Genomic DNA, 25,794 nt, shown 5'->3' on the forward strand with positions numbered 1-25,794 from the left:
AGGAACATTCCATCGAATGTATAAACCTAGTAAGTTTAGACGATGATTTTATTCTTCGGTTATTATAAGATATACTTAATTAAAAGGAGGAATTTAAAATAGGCATGCACTGCATGCATAAAAGTACGAATGAATCCGATAACTAGGTATTCGCTAGTCGAGAAGTCGTGATTCGTCGCCGAATATCTTGCCTAGTGATCGTAAGCTATGAATAGTAATGGAATACCTTCACGATTGCCGACCCACGTAAGGACCGTGCCCGTTGCACGGTATCTCATTAAAGTTCACTGCTTCGTATCAAAAAGTTCAGATGATACAGCATCCGCGATGATTAGCGCGCATCGCGTGTACGAAGGACGAAGGAAAAAAAATCTGGCAGTGAAAATCTGAGAAACCGAGAACAAGAGGTTACAATAACTAAAAAAGACCTCATAAGGAGAGGAGTTGTGGCAGAAATAAAAGGGAAACACAAAGACGTGAATGAAAGGAATTTTAAGGAAAAAAAGAATACGTGGAAAGACAAAGGACGGTACGAAAAAAATACAAGTAATAAAGTCATCAAGCTTGAGAATAACCTGCTAATTCCTAGAATCTCCAAGTTCTATTCAGATTTTAAAAGACATGTTACCATTCGTGTTTGAATGGCAATGAAAATTTGATACCTTTCAACGTGATTAATAAAATTACCACAAAAAGCAGGTGTGACATACATCTTGTATATACACGTTATAACAGTACATGTGTACGCACACAGACGTTATTATATACAGTAATTTTGTTCAGGTGTCAGTATTCTTTGTGTATCGCGCTTTACATTCGACGCACGTTGCAGCAAAATAATTCTGTTCCTGAGCATTGTAATTTCCTTCCGTCTGCACGGATGTCACTGTTCCTTGCCGTGCATTTAGCTAATACGCGTCACATCTTTTAAATACTTGTTATAATCTTAATCTTCATAATCTCCATATATTTACAAAATATTATCTATCTATATAGTTACGAATTCGAAACGAATTAAAGAAATTCTCAGATGTCGTTTAGGTATCGATCCAATTTTTTTTACACACAATATTTTACACGCGCGAAAAGTAAAGAAAGCTATCAAATTTGAAATTCATTACTCCGAATAGTATAGTTATCCTGGACAATGAGTAGTTTACTTTATGACCTCGAGACCGCGACAGAAGGTCGCATGCAAGTTTCACCTTATGACCGAACCCCTCGAGCTTACCAAACCAGCAATAATGTAACCATGCGATCCTAATATTTCATGTGCACACGTATTATGCACAACTTATTTTCCATCAGGCTACTTCGTAGACGCATATGACAAACGAAGTAACATTATTGTGCACAGAGTTCTCCGATCCCATTACCATTTGCACGAATTAATTATAGCTTAGACGCAAATTTCAATAGAAGGCAACGAACTGCTAGTTTTTATTTGAGGCCAAGCTAACATATATCTAGCCGTTTAATGAGGATTCAAATTCAATTGGTTGAGTAAGTGTACCATTGTTTCTAGCGTCACAATCGTGACCTTAATCTCTCCAAGACCAATAAACCATAAAACGACTGGTATTCCTTTGCTATTCATGCGATCTTAATATTAATTGCAATAATCTTATGAGTTGTACACGTGTAGAGCTCCAAGGAATTATCTCACCGATGGTTGGGCTATAATTTTCATTCCTCGCGTTGTTCCGCACGTTCGTCCATTTCTCGTGTTCTGCGTTGAGGCAACCACGTGAAACAAGTTTCCCGACAAAATTGGTAAGGGATTCTTAACCAAGCTATGTTCCTTACGATATTCGATCGATGATAAACACTTGGAACGCATTGCGTTTATTAACTTCTTAATCATTTCATGCATCGACGGACTGTTAATCGCACTTTCATCTTCATATTATTTAATATTCAGTCAAAAAGACCAATGCAATCTCTACGGTGAATCGATAAGTTTCGTAATATTCATTTGCAGTAAAATAGTTTGTCTTCGGATAAAGAAACCCATTTACGAAGATAGATATTTATCCATCGTCTTCGTCTTCCTCGTCCAATTATACTCGATACAGGTTTATTACGCTCGTAAACTACTTAAAATGAAGCAGGAAACAAAGTCGAAGATCGCGGTACGATATAACGTGGACGGTCATAAAAATTTTCGCTTTATTTTTTGGCACAACCCGTTTCAATTACAACAAGCACAGAACGTAATCGCTTCTTGTAACTGGATAGTCTTCGATGCTAAATTGATGTCGCGAGATTACTATTACGATAAAATAATCTAATCTCGATAAAATAAACCATCATCGCAAATTTTTTCTATGTTCGTCTGTAAATGGAATTCTAACGATATGCAAACGATGTTAATTAGTGAAGAATTAAAATCACACATTCTACACGGATATCCGTTATTCGAATCATCTAGTCGAACTAAAACTTAGATTGCCTACTTTTTAGATAACTTTTAGATTGTTAAATCACGATTAAAACGTCGTAAAACTTTTTATATTTTCTCCACTGTATCGCCAATACTGTTTTCCTTCGCTGTATTCTCAATCTCCATCAATGCTTTAACTCTAATTCGTCGACGCTCGAAAGCATATCAACTCTCCTGTTCCGTACGGAAACGTTTAACAAATATATATTTTGGCAAGCTCTTATTTTAGCACATCTTTCATAAACGTCATGTCATAAAAGCATTCTTCTTGCAAATATCGTGTTGAAGTAATTACTTCAAGAAAAACTCTACACCTTTCTCTTTTGTATATTCGTGACCTGGAGACCGCTGTTACGAAGAGAATAGAATTTAGTGAAAAAACTCAAAATAAGAAGAGGTTCACATTATTGTGTCCCTGAATATAAATTTTGTTTTAGGTTACAAGGTCTAGAAACATAAGAGCTATTTCTATTGCTGTTTCTTGTAGCCTTCAGCTAGAGCTACACACCAAGGTTAACCTTTTGGAAATGTCCTTTGTTATAAATATATGAACGTGCCCCCTATCATATTCTTCTTCCTATTGTATTGTAACACTGTAAGAGTGAGGATCTGGGTCAGCATACACTTATACATATACTTATTTCAATATAGTTTTCTATTACAAATTCATCCACTCGTTCCTTTATCAGTCAACCTCAACATATTGTGTTAGTTAGGACGCACTTGGCTGCGAGGCTTGAACATTGATACATCCAGAAGCTCTTGACTGGCCGAATCTACGCAGTAATACCTTATATTCTCGCGACGTTGGCATCTCTCGGAATGGCATCCCTCGTCGATTTCACGTGTCTAAAAACCTGACGAACTTGCTTGTCGAAGTATACGACACGTATCCAACCGTGTTAACAGTACCTCGGTACGCGGATTATCGCATTAAGGTGTCCTCGAGGACTGTCCGGAGGAACCATGTCGGGGAATTAATCATGTCGTCAGGATGGACGAGTGTTTCTGCGTCTTGGGGCCGTGTCATCGTCGCGATACATCGTTCTCGTGAATTTCACAGTTTTCTTGTCATTAATTTTCGCCGATTTCCCGCGGCGTCGAAGAAACAGCGCCAGGTTTACCCGCTTTGCGAAAACAGAAGACATATTTCACCAGGCCAGAAGATATTTCAAATTTCATGCGAAATCCGCTTCTCATCGCTCGATCTGTCACGTCGAGATCCACTCGCGCATTAGTCAACGAAATACCGCTTCGACGATTCGATTGGAATCTTTGAACATCGGATCTGCTTCGCGATTTAAAGAAGAAAATTCAGATATGCAGGAAACGGTGATTCATCGAGAGAATCCCAAGCAGTGTGTTTAACTGAGGCATCTGACAGAAAATTGCGATTTCTTCTTCATAATAGTCGGCATAATTTATGGATAGATATCGTACGCGCCTGTATACCTATCGCGGTTTAAAGTGTACGCGAGAAACGTTTTAAACGGACGTAGTAATAGGTACGTATCTGTTTTTTAACAGAGGCTGACGCGTAACTCGTGGTAGCCGGTAATTAAAAAAGCTGAGCACAAGCCAATGGTTCGATGTCGGCGTCGTCAGGGTCAACCGGTCGTGTCAAACGTGTCTCTTGCCGTTTTGCAAGACCGTTCGTGTGTCCTATGCAACCGATAAATAACAGATTCGCGGTTGTATAGTTACGGCGAAGTGTACACGCCAAGAGAACACACGGTGCAACCGTAGGTTGATCAAAAGTACCGCAAGGAACAATATCTCTTCCTCCTTTGACTTGTCCACCTCGATAAAACCATCTTCACGGCTCCGCGACTGGTAAATGCCAGTATGTACACACGATTTCGAGTCGAAACCACGATCATAATAGCGTAAAGTCGGCAATAGTCGGTGGAAGCCAAAAGTCTCCTTCGTTATATCGTTCAAGAGATTTCAAAATAAGAATTGTTTCTTCTTCGCAAGAATTTCTGTTCACCCTACGAATTAGGGATTTGAAAACTGTAAGAAAAGAGTACTTTTTCCTCAGCAACAGTCGTGTTAATTTATTTCAGTTACGGTGGATAATTTTTGCCATCGAAGTCAAACAATACGCGAGTCCTTAACGCTTCTTAAAGTAGAAAGAGAATCACAGACTGCAAATCTTCTCTTAATAGGCAGTATATAGTTATCGTAGATAATTATAATCCTCAGCCATTCTGATTATCCATAATTATTTCATCTGTACACACACTCAGTGTCCGAGTCACGTTTATACTAAGTCACCTAAGAGCCACGGTCAAGTTAAGTAAATTCATCGTAATTTGTTCGCTGTTTACTAATTCCTACATTTTTAAACGAGCTTATGCAGAGTTTCTCTATTTCTACCGTCTTTGCAGCGCCTTCCCTCTCCGTGAACATTAATAAATCACGTGCAGACGTTCATTCATATCAGGCATTCTTCGTGTTAAACCATCAAAGGAGAATCGAACGACGGAATTTACCACAAAGCTGTACCAGCTTTGGTATTGGTATTCATCGAAACCGAGTGGCCATAATTTCACCATACCAATTCCAAAGTGACTTTATCTACCAGAGCCTGTGGTTCGCGGAGTGAAAAAGCAGGAAGATCGATTTCGAGGATTGGTCGTGGTTCGACGAAGGTCAAGGTTCATCGGCGAGTATCGTCCCGTTCGCTCACTTCCCGGGGTCGAGCTTGCTGATCGTTAATCAACGGCTCTTTATCCGCTGGTCGATCGTAGAAGGCACAAGTAGCCGGGCCAGCGTCCTCCTACGAGCAAACGAGGACACCGAAGAAGAGAGCTGCCGGCGTTAATTGCTCGCCGGCATCGATTATCGTAAATCGTGTCGTTGAACGGCCACTTTTAACGAGATACACACCGGTGAATCGCGTCGACCGAGAAAACCTGAATGAGAGATCCATTCCTCGAGGCCCCTTGATGAAAGTGAGAAGACGGTTCCGTAGTTCACGATTTTCAACGATGGAGGGGCGGCGCACCGATTCGAAAAAATCGACCCAATGCTTCGAATTACATAGTTACGAAATGCGTATAGTAAATGAAAATCAACGTGACAGAATTTTTTTTATTAGCTAGTAGATAATCTTGGGATACTAATAAAAGCTACGTAGCTATGGGAGTTTAGAAGAGATGGCTATGGCAATTACGTATAGTGACTCACGAAAATGTTCGAAACACTTAGGAGAACTTTTTACAACTATATTACGCGCATCATATAAAATGTTTTGAAATTTCATTGTTTAATGAGACACAGCTATTATATTGATACAATTTGAAACAAAACTTTAAGTGCATATAATAGTCACGATATTTATCGCAACCATACATTTCGCAAAGATCATTGGAGTATTTAAATACTCAACTATTCTCTACATTTGTAAGCTAGAATATTTAGTGTAGCTATGGATTATTGCATAATAAACGTCAGTTTCCAACGAGCTCGTTTTGTTCATTTGATTGTTCCATTTTTTCAAAGCTTCAGTCTGATTATTCTCTTCGCTCTTAAAATATCCCCGTTCTATTTCTTGCAAAGTGCATCGTGCTGAAACATGATTTACGAACCACTTTCCTTTATGGATATAATAAGAGTACCTCCATTGAGGAAAACAGCAAAAATACTACGTTTTTATATTCCATACAGAACCAATATATCCGACAAGAAACTGATAAAATCGCAAAAAGATGTACCGATCTAAACGTTTTTTACTTTGACTAGAAATGTTCGCTTCAAGATATGCTACGGTTAAACGAAATTTATTAATACGACAACCTAATATTATATTGAAAAACTTAACGATAAGAGAAACCCTTCGGCAGGATACTAGGAATTAAAAATTACTTCGTTAATAATGATTGTTTGGTTTTCGAAAAACTAGATATTAGTTACGTAGGTATTTCGTAGTAAAATTATCTCAGTCAGGATACTAGTCGTGAAAAAGTGAAAGTAAGATAAATATAAGGTGCAAGAGCTTTGAGAAGCCAAAAGGTTTCGTCTAATAGAATTATTCGAGCACTCGTCGGCAACGATTACGTTAGGTAAATGGACTTACCAAGTCTCCATTGAAATTTCCATTGGAACCGCGCGGAGAGCGAAACCATTAGGAACACCAACCGCAATTTACGTCTAGCGATCGTGATTCCGTATTAGGAGCCGAGTGTTAGCCGCTGTCAGTAAAAACAGCTTCTCGTTGGTAGCCCTAATCGACCGCAAATTTCTCGTTGTTCCCAACCATATGCACTTTCGTGCGAATTCTCCGCGACCATTAGGAATGTACCTGTACCTGTCCGAATATTAACCTTAATGCAATTCTTCTTCGCATGTCCATGAGAAAAACGTACAAAAGGATACGCGTATCTCTGGTAATAACGCCACGACCATCTTTTTTCTCGTCTAGAAATTTCACGGTAAAGCTTCGATAATGGTACACGCAAACACGCGCGAAGTGAAAATAAAATGCCAATTGTGCGGACACGGTTTCCAGCGTTAAAAAATTGAAAGAGAGTTCTACTTCTACGAACGATGCAGCTAGCATAAGGCGGATCGAGTAATTAGTAGAACGCTAAGATAAATCTAGGCGGTCAGGGTCGGGACCTCGGATCGGTGAATATGCGCCACCAGGCACATGGCATTTTCTCTTTTGGCGCACACGTGTCACATTGTACGAATCTGCGTATCCGACCAGGAAAGTCACCGAAAGATCTACGAGACTCTCCCTTTGGCTTTCTCCTTACAGAACAATGATGCCCTACTAAACGTGACCAGGCCTATTCGACAACCTACCGAAGATCTAGACTCGTCGAGAACACTCTATTGTATAGATCGGTAGATTAGGTAGTCGTGCATGATTCGCGGCACGACTCAAACGTAGTCAACGCGGCTCAATACGCGGCAAAAGAAGCATCGTTCTTCTTGCAATTACTTTTACGAAAACCAATGGAATATATGTTCGTTATTTTTGTACAGACCAATGATACGTTCATTGGCTCGTTAACACTTTAATTGTCACGTTGGTCATATATAACCGGCCACGGTTTCTCCTGTGATGCTACGGTGGTCATTGATGACCGGAGCGCTTGAACTTCTTACAATCGTAAAAATTGTATGAAAATTGACAGTTAGGGCAAATATAAGCGATAAATAGAGGATACTTTGAAATAAAAAGTGCCCCATTGAACAATTAAACATTTTCATTATAACATCAATAAAAAAAAAATGAGAACGAACTTTGCATCTAACGGTGCACTGTGTTTGCATCCATATCTTTGAGGGGTAATCTACGAATATTACTATAAACACACCTTAGAAAATAATCGTAAATGCTGCGTTATAATCATATAATTGAAGTTAGAAGTGTGCATATACCTTACTATTATATATAGAATGAGCAAATACTGTTTACTAATATCTTCTAAGTGTTTCAACAATATATTCTGCACGTTTTGCTTACGACGAAATAACGAATGCGAATGGTTTGTTGAAATAAACGAAGCCTTGTTATAATATGTCGTTATCAACTGTTAGCAAGGCGCCACGGTGGTTACCCGTGACGACCAATAAGATAAACGATCTTACATCATCAATTTATTATTATTTTGCCATTATATGCTTTGAATAATAAAAATACTCCCGTGGCGTCCTGAGCGAAACATGTGATTTCGGCATGGCAGTCAAAGTGTTATGATAAGCGCTAATTTCATATCTTCTAAAATATGATACACTTAAAAATAAGATATTTTAAAAAATGTCGAAGAGTATGAAGAAGCGTTTAACTCCAAATCCAAAGAAAAGGACAATTTTGGTAACGTGAGATCGATTGACGACACACTGGATTCTAAAGCTGTACATGAAAGTAACACATTTTTGATATCGTGTGCTTCTTTTATAACCGCCCTTTAAACAATTCCGCGAGAAACGGCATTTTCCGGAATAACTAGTTCCACTGATTTTCAGGAATACCAGCGAACCGCACAGTAGATACGTCAAACACTTAAATCTTGATAAACGGCAAAATATTATCGTATGACATTCTCTCGTTAAGGAACCGGTACCGTCTTCGCCGCAATTTGCAGCCGTGTCGGCTCGCACGAGTTTATCGGCTCCTTCTCTCCCTCTCCGTTTACTCTATTTCTACGAACAACGTATCGATAAATAATCCTCGTAAAGAACGCTCTATTAACGATATTAGTATTAAAGGTTTCTTCGAAGACAAGAACTGAAAGGTAAAAACCGTTCAATATCGATGTACGATATGTATTTGATAATAGCCGTTTATTTGCATTATTGTGCAAAAGGATTAACTGAAACGTTCTAAGACCGGTTTTATTAGGTACCAGATTACTCGCGATGACAATTCGCTCGCCATCGACGGAATCATTAACATTTTAACGAGCGGTTTCTTCTTTCCAACAGAAACCTCGTAACTGTTAATTACAAATTAAACAACGTATTTTGTAAGGTATCGTAACATTCGACACGGATCATGCCACGTTAAGAATCTTCGGTCTTGGAATTCGCTCCTCGACGATTTCATGATACGAGGAGACCTTTTTTACAACCGATTAAATAGCCCTTCAAAGAGAATATATCAAAATTTGAGACAACCAGTAGTTAATTAACATATTTACGGATACGTTACGTTGCTTGTACCTGGTTTCTTCTAACTGTTACCTCGATGAAGATTCTTTTTTTATTTTTTTTTTCTTTTTTAAGAACTTAACTTTGCAGGAAATAAACGCGTCAACGAAATAACATAACCGCGCCCGACCAATTTTCTCCAAAAAGATCGACCATCTCACGAGCTTCAGTGCAAGAGTGTCGACCTTCTCGACAGAATACAAACATACGTGGTCCTTTGTACATTTCCCGATCAAAGGAAGCGCTCTGTCCATTGCGCCTTCGTGCGGAGCATGCCAAATTTTCGAGCGAACTGTATAATTGCACCGCGTTCAGATGACCGTGGCCGATACGTGACTGAAAACTGCAAACCGTGCTTTCGTGCATACGCACGAAATTGCCAGTCACGAGAAAACGTTAACTTGCGCGGCAAGAACACCTTCGTTCGTGCTATGTCGATAGGTGTGATATCTCTGAGAGATCGCTTGGGATTAGAGAAAACCGTCAACGGAATATCATCAAATTTCAAACGATAAATATATTTTGCTATTATACCTCGGAATAAGTCGTAAAATTCTTATTCTCCGATTTGCCTAATTCTGTTTTATAATTCTATTCGTTCTTTCGTCCGTATCGGAGTATCGATCGGAGCCATAAGATGTAATTGATATCCTGATTGAAAAGAAATATACGCTATACTTCATAGCTATAGAACCATTCTGTAAAATTGTGAATTCATCTACAGGTACGAGGTACGAGATACCAACGAGAAATTGTCTTCGTTCGGAATCATGGTATATTAAAATGCTGCTCTTTAATCGCAAAGTAAAAATAAAATCATAAAATCGAGAAAACTGTACTTATCGTCCTCTGTTTCTTGTCCATGATTTTTATATCGTAGACAAAATATAGAAGACGAGTAATTCATTTGAATAATTGAATGCTTGCAGAGTGTAACGTGGCTGGTTTCGTCAGTAACACGGGCCAAATCGAAAGGGTGCCGTACGTGTTTTTACCTCAACGTGGCCAAATAATATACCCCCATGCAGAAATTCGATTTGAAGGTAAGTTAAATCAATCGGAGGATATTGTGAAATTTTACACTCTCAAAATCATCTCGAACGTTACACATACTCTCTGTAATTCTGTTGTTATCAGTCGATCAATGTCTCCGACGTTGAGAGCACTAATTTTTTATACGATCAAAGGTGTGAGCACGCCAGTGTGTGGTATAACCGGAGCTCAGCAATTAGGACGCGCAGGATGGTCAGAATTGAGAAACCTTTCGGACACCGAGCCACCCTTCAGGCTGTTTCGTGACGAAGGAAGAACGTTCCTTCAGGTTAGTTACATAAAATAAGTGATCAGTGTCAGCTGGCGATATAATAATAAGCAGTCGGCTGATATTCGTCGGCTTTTGAAGGAAATTTAAAGGTGCAAAATTATACAGAATATGCATAATAGCCAGAAATACGTAAAATATCACGGCTCATCATGATAATTAGCGAGTGAAACAAGTCTCTATGTAGTTACACCACTTGTAGAAATTATGTAATACAATAAATATTTTGGCTTAAAGAAAGAAAATGATTGAAATATATCGAGCAAAAATTGAAAATGTTAGAGTATTCTTTTGCTTTGCTGTTAAAAATTATAACGTGTAGCCTATGTTGGATATTTTATATATTTTTATACGTTATACGTGTTCTTTATATTTTTGTAGCTTTCAATCTCGCACGAATGCAGAAAAATTTGCAACGATGGTAATTCCAATGCGTAGAACATCTAAGCATTTTACAATTTTAAGAGAATTACACTGACGAACGAAACATTAGCTTTTACGACACTGATAATATCGAAAGCCTTAAGACTGAAGAATAATTTTTAACGTAAAGAATAGAGTGTCTTGTTTTAAATACTCGACGATCAACGTTCTTTTTTGTCGCGTTGTGATGCAAAAAATGCATTTTTATATACAGCAGCTTTTTAGTAGTATCAAGCTTTCGCGATTGAATAAAATACAGCTGCGCACACCCAAGTGCCGCAATTTCGCGACCGACCGGCAAATGAACGTCCCTCGGTCTGTCCGAGTCAAATGAACGAAGGACAGGCGTCCAGTGTTTCTTCTGGAAACTTGTAAAACCTTTAATGTAAGGTTAATAAGGAACCTGGAAGGCAGCCGCTCACAGAAACGTTCCACAGCGGAATGTAAACGTGACGTTAAAATTTCATGCACCGGAGGAACCGAAGACGTGGACAACGATATATACGGTACTGTTAGGTGAAATTCGTGCACTTTCCGTTCGATTCTTCCCCATAAAAATATAAACGGGACAAAAAGAAAAAGACTTGCTTCGATGTATTTCCTTATTCATTTATTGCTTGCCCTTTTGCGTGTTGCTTCTTCTTCTTAAAAAAAAAAAGAATTTCCTTCGGTATTGAACTCCTCTGCTTTTAACAGAATAATTTAATTCGTACGATTTTGTTTCAGTGGATAGGTGAAACGGGACTAAGAGCGGCAGCTGAGGGTCGAGTAGTGACGGCCAAACTCGTCTGCAGAGACGCCTCGCCGAAGTCGAAGCTTCCCGGCGTCTTCACCCCGTGCGTGGCTTTCAGGGTCGCTGGTTCACCGTCTAAAAGTAGTCGGTATTCAACATATCCCGTGATCGAATGAAAATAAATTCTTTCATAAAAATGGAAATTTCAGTTGCGGAACATAGAAATGCGGAGAAAGTAATGATTTCTGCCTTGATATAGCACGCAATTATTCTCTTTACCTAAGTTATCGTCCACCACCAATAGCCTAATAATTAATATTTTAATCGTATGTTAGATATTATTTTATAATATTATTCTATATTACATATTACGATAAATATCGTTTTAATATTATTTATAACGTTTGATTACAAACAATTAATGCAGTGAACTCGTAGAACCGCTCTCTACGATTTCGATGATTTCTGAATATGTTATATAAAAATCAACATTTTGAACAATTTTCTCCTATACATATAACCTTCGGTTTCGCTTGGTTTCCGAGATATTTGCAAAAATCTGTCGATATCACTGTGGCGCATTTCTGGTTATAGTTGTGCGTTTGTAGAGGCGTACGCGTCTTAAACGAAGCTCGGGCGAGATTAAAGGTCCCGTGCACAACGTGCATACGCGAGGCTACAAGAAACATCCTATATATTATGTCTTTATATTATATATTATATATATCGTATAATATATAACTCGATTAGAAGTGAATATCGTCAATGTATTGGATTTGAAGAGATTCACCAGCAATATAATTGTAAATGTTAAAAAAAATTTATCACGGTACATTCTAAAACTGTGCTCCTTTCTTTTTGTCTCTCTGCAGACGTTCGAGAAGTGATGTTCTCTTCGACGACACAACTCTCACAAGGTCTTTCCGCCACGGAATACACGGCCATCGGTCTTTCGTCCGTGATCCTTGCCTTGATCTATGTTGCGAGCGTGTCCTTGTATCTTCATAGCAAAAAGACTAGGAGGAAAATCATCGAGGAGCCGGAAATAAGCTTGACTCCTGGCCGAGAAGTTAGTGGATTGGTGAAGAACAATCCTTTGCTCGCTGCTTCGAGACACTTCGAGAGCGATACTAACAGCGGCTTAACGGAGAGCGATCTTGGCGATGATCTGCCACCGAGCGACGGTGAACAGGGATTTGAAAATGTTGGTGAAGCTACCTTTAAAGTATTCTATCTGAAAATCGCAAGAAAAAACATCGTAAACACATGTCTTGATTTCCTAATTTCAATATCGTTTCTTAATTAATCAAAAGGCTTTTAATAATGACATAGTTGAAAGTAACGACAACTTGTTGAACGCAGAGATCTTTCAAATAGCTTTCAAATAATTAGTGAATCGTCGATGTGTTATATGGTTATGAAAACAAAAAATACTTTGAAAAAGAATGGTAAAAACACGTGTTTATCTCCAAACCCACATAAAAGGCAATTTTGATAACATAAAATTGATATACCGAATATCTTATAACTGTTTCCCTGAAAAAAGATAGGAAATGTGACTTAACGTGTTCTTCTCCTGCAGTCTTAATTTTTATTTTAAATCAATTCAAAGAAGTTTTGGAGCGTGAAAATCATCTTCTATGTACAAACAGATTACTTCGGCTATTGTTCATCCCCACTGCATTTACATGGAACAATCTGAGGGTTGCTTTGGAACTGGATCGATTCTAGGTGAAAGACTGCCAGAAGAGGATGTACGAGTCGTGGAAACTGCAGATAATCCGCATCAACAGGATGTGCCGGTGTTACCCGGGGCTCAGAGAAGAAAACTGTACTTCAACCCCGCTTATTTCGACAGACAATTGTTGCTTGTAAGCTTTCCCATAACTCCCGTAGATACGAGATGAAATAGATTCTCTGGTGAAAAACTATTTCCTATATTTTGATAACTGCGAGATAATTTAAAGACAGCCGGGCATCTTTCTAGGCGCCCCCTCCAGCAGCCATCGAATTCCTTCTCAAAATTCGGGAAGTTATCTCTATCGCGAAGCACAAAATGGCCGCAAAGAGATTCGTTCCTACTCTCGTCGGTTAGTTGACAGTTTCTTTTTCTCTATTTTAACTTAACGACCAAGGAAAGTGACAGAAAACGATTCTCAACTAATTCAAAATATTCAATATTTCTTCTATCCACGATTCAGGTATACCGGAAGAAGAAATGAACACAGAGCACTGCGACACCACGAAAAATCAGCAACAATCAGCTTCGAATTCGGCTCAGAGTTCTATTACGAAGTCACGGAAGTCTCAACGATGCACCGGATGCCCAGGTTGCACAAACTCGTTCAGGGACACACCCGCGCTTCCGGAATCTGATCAAACGAATCCAGGTGAGAGTAAAGTTCGCGCATGGTTGGAGGACGTCAGATCAACGCCTCAACGACGTTGGCGAGACGCGGAGGAAGCCCGGAAAGCGCTTCAGGAAAATACTAAAACCTTCAACAAGAACTTGGAGTATTTAAAAGAGCTGGCTAAACGAGAATTCGACACGGACGTGAAAGGTTTAACAGGAAAACTCCTTTCTTCGTGGAAGGATAATCCACCGATGCTGAAAACGTTCCAAAACGTTGCAAGAAGCGAAATCCTGGAGACAGGCGATCGGCATAGCGTTTCAAAACGTTCGACCAAGTCGATGTTCGAGGAATCGAACTATTATTCGTCGAGGAACGAGGATTGTTCGGCCAGTAATGGCAACGATGTCATTAATGCCAGAGTGAGGAATGCCATCGAAAATTCGTTCATTAAACAGATGGAAGAGAACGCAACGTTGGAGGAAGAGACGGTGGAGAAAACAGAAGCTGAAGAGGAGAGAGTTGTAGTCTCTAAGGACGAAGATAATAAAATGGAAGAGAGAATGACTGTCAAGGAGAATTCACTTGGGAAACAAGCGAATAAATTCAATGAAAATACAACGCGATCGAAAAAGGAGCTACCGGATATGATCAATGAGCTTCCAGGTGCTAAAAATACGGCAAAACGTATAATGGATGCCGTGATCCGCGAAATGGTCGATGCAAAGGTACTAGAACATCATTCGAGATCAGGCAACATCACGGATTATGAGGTGGATAGTTTAGAACGGTCGAAATCTAGCAGAAAGTCGTCTACTTCACCAGAATCGACCGATCAATCGAGTCCAGCTTTATCCACCGCTCTACCAATGGACGAGGAACTGACGATGCAAAACGCTGTGATTAACACTAGGACCGGTGAAATGATGGTACCGAATAAACTGAACAAGGATATCCTCGAAAGAAGCTATTACAATAGCCTACCCGAGCTAATTTCTTCGCAAAAATCGGAAAGTTACTCGCTTGTTAGCGAAGTGTACGTGAACGACGGTTATGATAGTCCAGCCTGTAGCGACGATTCTGGGCCAGAAATTCAATACGAACCCGAGAATCCAGGTCATTTAACTATCAAGGTTCAAGATTCGCCGAAGAACTACGTCAAGCAGGATGAATCTGAATACGAGCCAGACACGTTGGATAGGAAACCGATGAAATTGAAGATCAACGACGACGTAAACTACGAAAAGGACGTTCCTGATGAGATCTATGTGGACTCTCTGGAAAGACCTGCTCAAATCCTCCTCAAAAGCAAAGGCAGTTTTCGCGATCAAGACTCGTCGAAAAATGGCTCATGTTTGCAACGTGGCTACGGTAGTCTTCGAGAAATCTACGAAGCTAGACTGAGGTCGTGTCCCAGAGACTTGTCTAACAGCACCAAATCGCTAAATGGCCATTTGGATGACTCTATGTCCTGGAAGAAGTGTAAGTATTTAACGCCAGAGACCAGACAGTTGAAGAGGCAACGACAACCGAGCAACCAACCTGACGTGGTACCGTTACCACCTATGGAGGACATCTATCAGCATCCGAAACCTCCGCGCCGTGTGAAGGACGCGAAATTACCATCAAATTCTCTGTCAAAAAACTGCTGGGACAGGAGTCCTGCCGAAGCGGGTGACCCTACGACCAGCAACGGTGCTCCTGTCCTGCTTGAACACACCCACGTAGGGACCACTGATTGTTCTTACTCCTGCAAGTCTCAATCGCCCGAGGAATCGATGACAAGATGCAGACACCAATTGGAAGACCAAATCAGAAGCAATTGCACGCGAGGCAAGTCAAAGTCCAATGTTTCTGCGTCATGGAGCAATCCTCGTAGTTATAAAGATAAAAAGAAGTTGTTTGATCAGTATCATAAACAGGATAACCAGAGGAGAAACAGCGAACCTCAAACTTACAAAAAGCATCTGACAAAACCTTCCAGAAACTGCGAATCGACCAGCAATTCTACGAGTCATTTATCCGGTTATCAGCAGCCACGAATGAAAGTAGAAGATAGCGGATACTTAAGCAGCACAGACAGCAATGGCTCGCACAAACAGCTACTGAAACACGAGGTGAGCAGCGTTTCGGAAACCGACGAGACAGAATCTGTCTGTGATGGTGCAAGCGAAAGCGGCGCCGAAAGCGTTGGAACGGACAGTGTCTTCTTTGGAAATTTCCGCAGACTCTCAGGCGTGGAAATTGGAGCGAAGCACACGTACCTTCAACCGTTTTGTACCAGGAACGAGAACGGTGTTTTAGAGAGGGCAAACTTTAGCACCAGCGATAGCGAGACTGAGAGTTTCATCACGGTTCTTCCGCCGTGTGGAACTAGAGAGCCAATTTAATCGTAAAGCTGTCTGATGAGTAAAGTTGTATTGTTTTTCTGTTATTTCGATATCGTATAGCAAAGAATTGATTAGCATAGATTGTAGTATAATTATTGTACCTGTTTAGAGGTTGCAATTGATGATTGTGATGGTAATTGTAGAATCTTTTACGTATTGTTTTTTTTTCTTCTTCTTTTTCAAAGACTATATAGTAAAATGAATGAAATGACTTGGAAATACAGTACTAAATACGTTCAGAATGAGTAAAAATCAAAATTAAATTGCCATCTATCTACGTTGATAGATATTTTCACAATAGTGGCAATTCACAAACCTTCTCACAAAAGACACAATTAGTATTGTTTAATAATGCGTTTAAGGGCCAGTACTTTCATTACTTTTGCACATTACATTGTATCTTTTACAGATAGTCCTAGATTTTAAGTAGAAACATAAGCAGAAGTTTCTTGAATTTATAGAATTATCTTTTACCGATTTTTTACTATTTTCGTTTAATGAACTGGTTTTCTTAATATAAGGATAACTATGCGTAAATTCCTTTTTACTTAATTGATAAAACGTGACAGACGCGTTTGAAAGTTCGCTGAACGGGTAAATGTACAGTTTAATTACTGATATTAAGTCTGAGTAAATCTGAAAGTAAGTTACTTCGCATTTACTAGTTTACCGACTCTTGATATACTTATATCATATGTTATAAAAAGGGTTACTAAATTTAAGGGAAGATTTATTTAATCGTATCCCTTATATTCTACCAACAAGAAGGAAATCTATATAAATATATATATAATATATTTATATATATGTAAATAATATATTTATATATATATAAATAATATATTTATATATATAATTATATATATAATTAGTTTAGAAAAGGAAAAAGGAATTGTGGCCGACGATACGTAGAAATTGCCATCGTATTTTATACTTGATAGTGAAGTGGCCGGAAGTGCAATATTATGTGGTAAAGATATAATAGATAAATAATTAAACAGATTACTGATATTCTTACTAGAATATTGTAATACTACAACTTATAATTGCTAGTCGATGTGATAGTAATTTCCTAAAACAAATTTTTATATCAAATGACATATAAAGAATTGATCACAACACGCACAAGTAGGAAATTCTATAAGCAACGTAAAAGTTGTTTTGTTTTCACACCACCATGTAGTTATTCAATCTTGAATTTAATACATTACTTTATCAATGTTATTAATACACTTGTTATTGTTATCTTTCATGGTAGTCATGAAATAAAAGAGATTATAACAGCATTTTATATATTCGTCAAAGGAGACCTCGACTACTTACCGATGTTTCACATTTTATTTAATTAATGGTTATTTTATTTAATTTGGTGCTCATTGTTGACTTCATTGTTACAAAATATTACGCTTTGTTTAATAATGGCATTTATCACGAAATATAAAGTTAACTGTATTTGTTATTATCGAAATAGATTTTTACATATTTCCTATTTATGTATTTTGTATTTATAGTATGTTACATCCTAATATATATGTACTTTCGTTATTCTATTAATTTATTATAGTTTTATATATTTATACGCTAGGATAAAAAATAATTGTTAAACAAATAGAAACAAAACAAATAATAATGATTGTTATATGTTAGAGTTTAAAAATATTAATAAGAATCGTCGCGCCTCGCCTCTCGTAATAGAGTAATCTTTTTCATATCAGAAGCGCACGCTTCAATGTACCTGCCAGATGTATATAAAATAGATTTTAATATATTGAATGTTTATAATGTAACAATATAGCAGTGCTATATGTAATATATTTTATATTATTATATTATTTTAATAGTTATATATATATATATATATAAAATATTTTTATATATAATATATATATATATATAACTATTATAATCCATATATATGGAATGTTTTATTTAACATATAAACGTACTTACATAGATTTGCGACTTAATCGATTACATCAAATGTTTTCAACGGCTACTTCTAAGCCGAAGCTAAAGCGTTCTCAATAAAACTAAATTGCATACGTAAAAGGCAATTTTCAACGTAAATCGTAATCAGTTTTCTGACTGATATCACAAAAAAATATATGTAGATAAACTAACAATCAGTATAAGCATAATTCATTAAAAATTAATGCTACGTTAATGAAAGTAGCTTTGACAATCACAAATATCTTGTACTGTATTGACGGCGAAGTTACAAATATTGTATATGCGATTAGTAATTAAAATCTAACGTGAATAACTTTGGGATTGAGAATCTAATTCTTAATATTCTCTCCCATAAATTCGGGGAACATGGTGTTGGCAGGGTTTCAGGATTTTAGCGAAACAGGATGTAAGTATTGTAAGTATTAAATATTAGGCTACTAAAGAATAATATATCGACATGTTTATATGAAATTTTATAAAATACAAATTCTATTGAATTTTTACATAACTATAGATTAATTATTGTAAAACGAAGATTATACTGTGATCTACAGAACACACATGCAGAAATTTATGTTTATACGTGTACAAAAATGTCAAGTAGAAAATGAACAACATTATCACCATATTATTATTATCACTATATGTATTTATTTATAACTCACTTATAAGTAGATAATATATACAAATTCACAAATGAACCATTGTTTTGTTTTTTTTATTTCTATATATTAACATAGAATTAAAGATTCTGTGATACGGTGTCACAAAAATGTTCGTTCTTTAAATTTTTCTAATTTTTTATTTTTTAATTTTTGTTTGCATCTGATGTATTATCAATATGTCGTGACGATTCCGTCAACAGTTTGGAAATTAAAACCATTAAATTGTCTCTAAATGGTTGAACTAACTGTAGCTTATCTTGGTTTTTACCTTCATATTTAATTATAAAGTGCACAAAACCCCACAACATACTTCGAAGTTGTAATAGCATGTCCGCGATTCTGAAAAAAGACAATGTATAAAATAAAAGACAAGTTGGTCATGTAAAAAATATAGGTAGAAATACGAACTCGGATTTACACAACAAATTTAAATTTTTTATATTATTTATCCTAATACAAATTTGTTCTTCTTCGGTGGAAGCATTGTTTTGTATCTGTAAAAAAAATAGCATTTAGCATTGTATAAACATATATTAACGGTTATATTCAAAAACATACCTTTTCACATTCAACATCAGCTTCACTGAATAATAGAACCGATAATGGTGATATCATACTAGTATCAAGAACTACAGAAGAACTTCTTTCAACAAACTCCATCTTATTGATGTAAATCAAAAGCTCACTTGGCCATGTTTTTCTATTGTAATTTACACTCTCATTTTTAATTTTAACGACTTTGTTAGCCCTAAAAAGCAGGAAACTATATAAATTTTAGCTCTTTCTTGTATATTATAATTATGTGTATTTTCAAAAAATATATTAACTCAGTCATTAATATGTTTGCCCTGTTTGTGAAACATCCGTTTTTATATCCATAAGCATTTCTTTTTATCAAATGATTCGTAGCAGCAAATAAGATTGCTCGAATCAATTCATTATTATCAGAATATGCATTCAAATATTCAAAATTAGATGTCTCTGAAACCATTGCACTGTTTACAAGTTCATTTACATGTGTCAAAAACAGCTCTACGAATAAACAATAGTTATTCCTAATATTAAATATTATTTTTCCTCATATATATATATATATATATAAGACTTACTTTGCATCACTTTAGAGATTTTTTTAAACTCAATTTGATCACTGTGCTTCATATGATAAAAATATTCTAACATACCAATATGATCACTTGTTTCATGAAATTCCAACTTTTTTTCTTTAAAAATTCTACAGGAACTTGATTTTTCCTCTAACGAAACATTAGGTCCACCAAAAAGAGAAAATGCAGTGAATAATGATAACACAGGATTAAAACATCTAAAAAAATAAACTAAAATATATAACAAGAACTATTTAAAAATATAAACATAAATATGTAGTATAAAATATATGGAAAAATAAGGATATCTTCTAGCAACAATGTAAATTTTTACGTACTGCAAAACACAGGAAAGCACTATTGCTTTACTTAATTTCGGATGCAACGAAATATGCGAAACACGTTCGCCCAAACTTGTAAGATTTTCATCCTTATCGAGAAAGCCAGAAATTTCCAAATTATTTACAGCAGAAATTATTGAATTATTATCAGGTGGATCAATCATATTATTAAAGAAATCCAATGCTTTCTTATCAGATAATGTTTTACTAATAATAATTGCTTCTTCCAATGGAATTTTTAATATCTCCGGTTTCGGATATAAATCTAATTCATTAAATTGTTGTTTAGTAATTAAGTGATAACTTTCACCAAATTTTACACGTCCAGCTCTTCCTTTCCTAAATATTAATAAATATATATTTTAATCTTTTCTTTCTTTGAAAATAAAATCACAACGTTGCATAAAATAAAAATTACCTCTGACAAATATTGGCTTGTGATATTCGACTAAAACCTAAACTGGATAAAAACTTCTGTTCATTCCATCTTACTTCTCTCTTAACAGCAGTATCTATAACATATCTCATATCTTGGATGGTAATACCAGTTTCAGCTATATCTGTAGCTAAAATAATCTTTGTAATATTATCAGGAACTTCTTTAAAAATCTTTTTCTGGTCATCATTTGATAGTTTAGAATGAAGTGGTAATATTAATAAATTATTAATTTTATATTGAAGCATGTTATATAAGTCCTTAATTTCTTGCCAACCTGGGAGAAAACATAAAATAGCTCCAGGTGGTTTATTTTTAATAATCCATTGTATTAGATGTACTATGTCATCAAAAGGAATTTGTATTTTCATAGGAGTATTCTGATCTAATGAGTTCTTATTTAAGAAATCAATATCATCCAAGAAATGCATTTTTACATGATGTAATTTTCCAGGGATATCAATAACTGTGGCGGAAAAGTATTGTTGAAATATATCTGCGTTTATACATGCAGACATAACTATAAGTTTTACATGTGTATTGCGTTCCAACATATCTTTAAATAACATTAGCAACATATCTATTTGTAGACTTCTTTCATGAGCTTCATCTATAATTATGTGTGATACTCCTTTTAATGTAGGATTATGTTTTAATTTTTGCAAGAGTATGCCAGTTGTGCAATATAAAATTGAGCCACTTGTTCTTGGCATTTTATTATCAAAACGTACATGATAACCTATTCTATTGCCTATTTTTTCACCCCTTTCAGACGCAACACGTTCAGTCAAGGAAACAGTTGATATTCTACGAGGTTCTGACACAACTATATTACATTCATGTGTTTTATTTTGTTTTATATATTCATCCAGTATGAACTGTGGAACTTGGGTACTTTTGCCACAACCAGTGTCTCCTTTAATTATCAAAACCTGGTTATTTTCTAAAGCATTAAGTATTTTTTCCCTGAAAGAAGTTTTTAAGCAATAAATAACTTGATAACAAATGTTATATATAGATATATAAATACATACTTATAATTAATAATAGGCAAATCTATATCTTCATATCTTCTTATTTCTACATTCCTTACTGAATGACTAGTATGCATTTTAGCAAAATCATCATCTAATGGAAGATTATCTCCCAATTCTTTTTTCAAATTGTCTTCATTAAGTTCAGTAGCACATGGTATTGTTATTATAGATTTTACTTCCTACAAATAATCATAATAAATAGATTAAGATATTTGTAAATATTAAACAAACATTTCTGTTACTTATAAACCTTACATTATTAAAAGTATCAATCAAAGATTGTATTTTACTTGCGAACTCTGGTGGAAGATTAATATTAACAGATTGTTGAGATTTAGAAAAACTGTTTATACTTTTATAATCATATAATATAGGTTTCAAATTTTTAACTTTTTCATTCATATATAGCCAATCTAAACACATTAATGCTGCATTATGTGCAGCTTTCTTTTTGTTTGATGCTATATTGCAAAAAGATGCTTCATAAGGCCATGTGACATCAATGGTACATTTCGTTTTATTAATATTCCCTTGTATTACTGAATATGTAAATGATATACATAACTTATTGAATTCAGTGCATACAGTTCTATAGATTAAATCAAGATCTTGTTTAGGATGTGGATGAATTTGTTCAAGCCCTGAAATTTGAAATGAAAATATTAGTGAAACTTAATTTTATATAATATCTGTACAATATACATTTGTATATTATTCATTAATTAGAGGAAATTGGTATTATTTTACCATACTTACTTGTTTTCCTAGTTGCAAAATCATTAAAATTTGATGTATTTGTATCTTGTTCTTCCTGTTCCTATTATGATAATTTTGTTGTTAATATGTTTATATACTACACTACATTTTAATAGAAGAAATAGTATGCTATATACTTAATTATACAATTTTTATTTCATATTATGATTACATGTTTTATATTATAATTACGTTATATTTACGTAGAGTTATTTACTTCTCTAAGATTATTTTTATCGATATTGAACTTTAATGAGAAAATAATAAAATGACATTAGATCTAACTGATTTGCATTCCTCGTAAAATCAAAATTTGATTAATTACTTACATTATAAAATGTATCAGATTGTACATTAATTTTTGATTCCTCTTTATAATATCGATAAAATGTTTGATAGTTATAAAACTTTTTTAAATGTGATCTACACATTTTGTTTGTACAATAAAATATTAAACTGTTCAACAAAAATATTTTCGATCATTATTTTTATATGCTTGATTAAGGCCATATATTATGAACTACTTACTGGCTACATAAAGATTTTTTTGAATTAAACATGATTTTAGATAAAATCATTTTCCTAAGTTTAATAGCAATTTTTATACAATGCTGGTCTTGTGGTAATACAATATAACCTAATATAACAAAATTTAAAAGGTTAAATTCATCATCTAATATACTTATAAGTATATATTCTTATATTTCTTATATTTCAGTTTTAACTTTTTGTTTTATTAAATAAGTATTTAGGATTGATGTAAATATTTAAAAAATCATAATTTTGTAATTCATATACATATTTGAATTATACTTGTAAAAATTCAGAAAACTGTATGAGATATGTATGTATTATAGATATACTTCAAGTATATCGTATAATTCGTATGAGTTTCGTGTCTACATAATACGTGGTTTTAGATAAACGCCACGTCTATGATGATACCGATTGTAACTCATTTACCGGTTAGTTAAGAGTGTTAAACGACAATTAATAGTGAGCTGAAAGAAATTCTTACGTGAAAAATATGATTAAACGTAGTTTAATTATATTGCTATGGAATATTGTGTTACTTTTCGGATTAAATATCCAATCTTTCGCTATTGCCAGCACCATTGATCCCGACTTGAATTTTAAGAACGTGGAAAAACATATTGATCTGCAATCTCAATTAACAAAAATTACTACTAGACTTATATTAGAAAATGGAAGTAAAGATCGACACATACGAAATTTCCTTTTTTCACTGGAACCTGAACAAAAAAATAGTCTTAGTTACATAGCAGCTTATAGAGAACCTGTACGAGTCGAATTAAAGCTAACCAAAGTGAAGGTAAATGCTTATCCAGATGAAACTTTCTATCAAATTGAATTAAAAGACCCATTGTCTCCTGGAAGAACTATGTCTGTTGAAATTGAATGGATATTAGCTCATAAGCTCATACCTCATCCTAAAGAGATCACACAAAAAGAAAAACAATTAGTAAAATATATAGGAAATATTTATCTTTATGCACCATATAGCATAATGAAACAAACAACCACTGTATCTTTACCATCACGTAATATTGAGAGCTACACTAAATTTAAACCTGTTTCACAGAGTGATTCATTTATCACATATGGTCCATATGAGAAACTTTCTCCATTTTCTTATGAAGAATTAAATATACACTTTGAAAATAATAATAAATTCCTCGCAGTTACCAGACTTGAAAGGAATATTGAAATATCACACTGGGGTAATATAGCAGTAGAAGAACATATTGACTTATTACATACTGGAGCATTACTAAAAGGCTCATTTTCACGATACGAATTTGCCAGAGAACCAAAATCATGGGAAGCCAGTATTCAAAGTTTCGATACCATTTTACCTGCAGCTGCCTCTGATATTTATTATAGAGATGAAATTGGTAACATTTCAACATCACATACTCGTATTAAAAAAGATTCAGTAGAACTAAATCTCCGCCCAAGATTTCCACTGTTTGGTGGTTGGAAAACTAAATATATAGTTGGATATAATGTACCTAGCTATGAGTATCTATTCCATTCTGGAGATCTATATACTTTAGAAATGAGATTGTTGGATCATGTTTTTGATGATATGGTTATAGATGAATTAATTGTAAAGATTATCTTGCCAGAAGGTTCCAAGAATATTGAATTAAGCCTTCCATATTCTGCAACACGTTTACCAGATTCTCTTCATTACACATACTTAGACACTACTGGTCGTCCAGTAATTTCTGTTACTAAGAAGAATTTAGTTGAGAATCATATTCAGAATTTTAAACTAAAATATACATTTCCACGTATATTGATGTTACAAGAACCATTGCTTGTAGCTGCAGCTTTGTATTTACTATTTTTATTAGTAATTACTTATGTAAGACTTGATTTTTCAATTGACAAAGATGAAGTTTCAGAAAGTAAATTAAGAATTGCTGGGCAGTGTGAAAAGATCTTAGCTGCACAAGATCGTAGAGTAACTTCTTACAATGAACTAGATGAACAGTTAGCATATCTTAAAGCAAACAAAGACGCTAATGCATTTCTATCTGTAATAAAAGGTATTAATCAAGAATATAAGAGTGCAACCAGTTCTATTACTGAAATTGCACAACGCTTGAAAGGAGAATCAGGAGATGTATATGATCGTATTCAAGAATTACAGAAATATGATAGAACTTTAAAAGAACTTTATAATCAACAACAAGCATTGTATGTAGACAAATTAGTACCAGGCAAGATAGGACGTCAACAATTTGTAGAAGCAGAAGCAGCTATTACAAAGAAAAAAGAAGAATGTGTTGAGAAAATAAACTCTATCATAAAATCACTACAGTAATAACATTTTCCTGAATACTTTCAGTTTAAAAAATATTTGAGAACAAGAGACTCAATAAAAATAATTTAAATAATAGGTTATAATAATAAGTTGAAACAACGTTTCCTTTACAATGAATTAAAATTTGTAATAAAAAAATTGTAATAAACGTAATTTGTAATAAATATATATTATAAATTATACATTTTATATTTTTATTATCCATTTAGTTATAATATAATAATGACGCATATTTTAAGTCGCTACTTCGAAGTAGAGGATTTATATCTGTAATTCTTTATAAAGGATTACAGAGACACAATATATGAAAGTATGTAGTATA

General features: G+C 35.0%; 3 protein-coding genes across 4 annotated transcripts in view; 2 read left to right on the forward strand and 1 right to left on the reverse strand.

Annotated features, from left to right (window-relative positions):
* The window catches only part of LOC139987661 (uncharacterized), a 67,432-nt gene extending 50,455 nt beyond the window's left edge, over positions 1-16,977 (forward strand). The window contains exons 4-10 of one of the 2 annotated variants that reach the window (XM_072004157.1): positions 10,039-10,152; positions 10,297-10,430; positions 11,580-11,730; positions 12,459-12,790; positions 13,239-13,457; positions 13,574-13,676; positions 13,788-16,977. In XM_072004157.1, coding sequence (XP_071860258.1) covers positions 10,039-10,152; positions 10,297-10,430; positions 11,580-11,730; positions 12,459-12,790; positions 13,239-13,457; positions 13,574-13,676; positions 13,788-16,327 — 3,593 coding nt within the window. In that variant the 3' untranslated portion in view covers positions 16,328-16,977. Of the gene's footprint in view, positions 1-10,038; positions 10,153-10,296; positions 10,431-11,579; positions 11,735-12,458; positions 12,791-13,238; positions 13,458-13,573; positions 13,677-13,787 lie in introns of those variants that run through there. The other variant, XM_072004158.1, reaches the window with a different exon arrangement.
* Positions 16,978-19,059: 2,082 nt separating this feature from the next.
* On the reverse strand, positions 19,060-22,642 carry LOC139987374 (ATP-dependent RNA helicase DHX30). Its single transcript, XM_072003549.1, has 10 exons — positions 22,615-22,642; positions 22,118-22,503; positions 21,860-22,041; positions 20,808-21,791; positions 20,387-20,728; positions 20,052-20,266; positions 19,770-19,974; positions 19,501-19,690; positions 19,351-19,436; positions 19,060-19,281 (listed from the first exon to the last, which is right to left on the reverse strand). The coding sequence occupies exons 1-10, from the start codon at positions 22,640-22,642 to the stop codon at positions 19,086-19,088; spliced, it is 2,814 nt and encodes a 937-aa protein (XP_071859650.1). The 3' UTR covers positions 19,060-19,085.
* Positions 22,643-23,519: 877 nt separating this feature from the next.
* Positions 23,520-25,654, forward strand: LOC139987663 (dolichyl-diphosphooligosaccharide--protein glycosyltransferase subunit 1). The gene has a single exon (XM_072004160.1). The coding sequence runs from the start codon at positions 23,646-23,648 to the stop codon at positions 25,470-25,472; it is 1,827 nt and encodes a 608-aa protein (XP_071860261.1). The 5' UTR covers positions 23,520-23,645; the 3' UTR covers positions 25,473-25,654.
* The last annotated feature ends 140 nt before the right edge of the window (positions 25,655-25,794 follow it).

The sequence above is a fragment of the Bombus fervidus genome, chromosome 5 (genome assembly GCF_041682495.2).
Source record: "Bombus fervidus isolate BK054 chromosome 5, iyBomFerv1, whole genome shotgun sequence".
In the NCBI taxonomy this organism is placed as follows: Eukaryota; Metazoa; Arthropoda; class Insecta; order Hymenoptera; family Apidae; genus Bombus; species Bombus fervidus.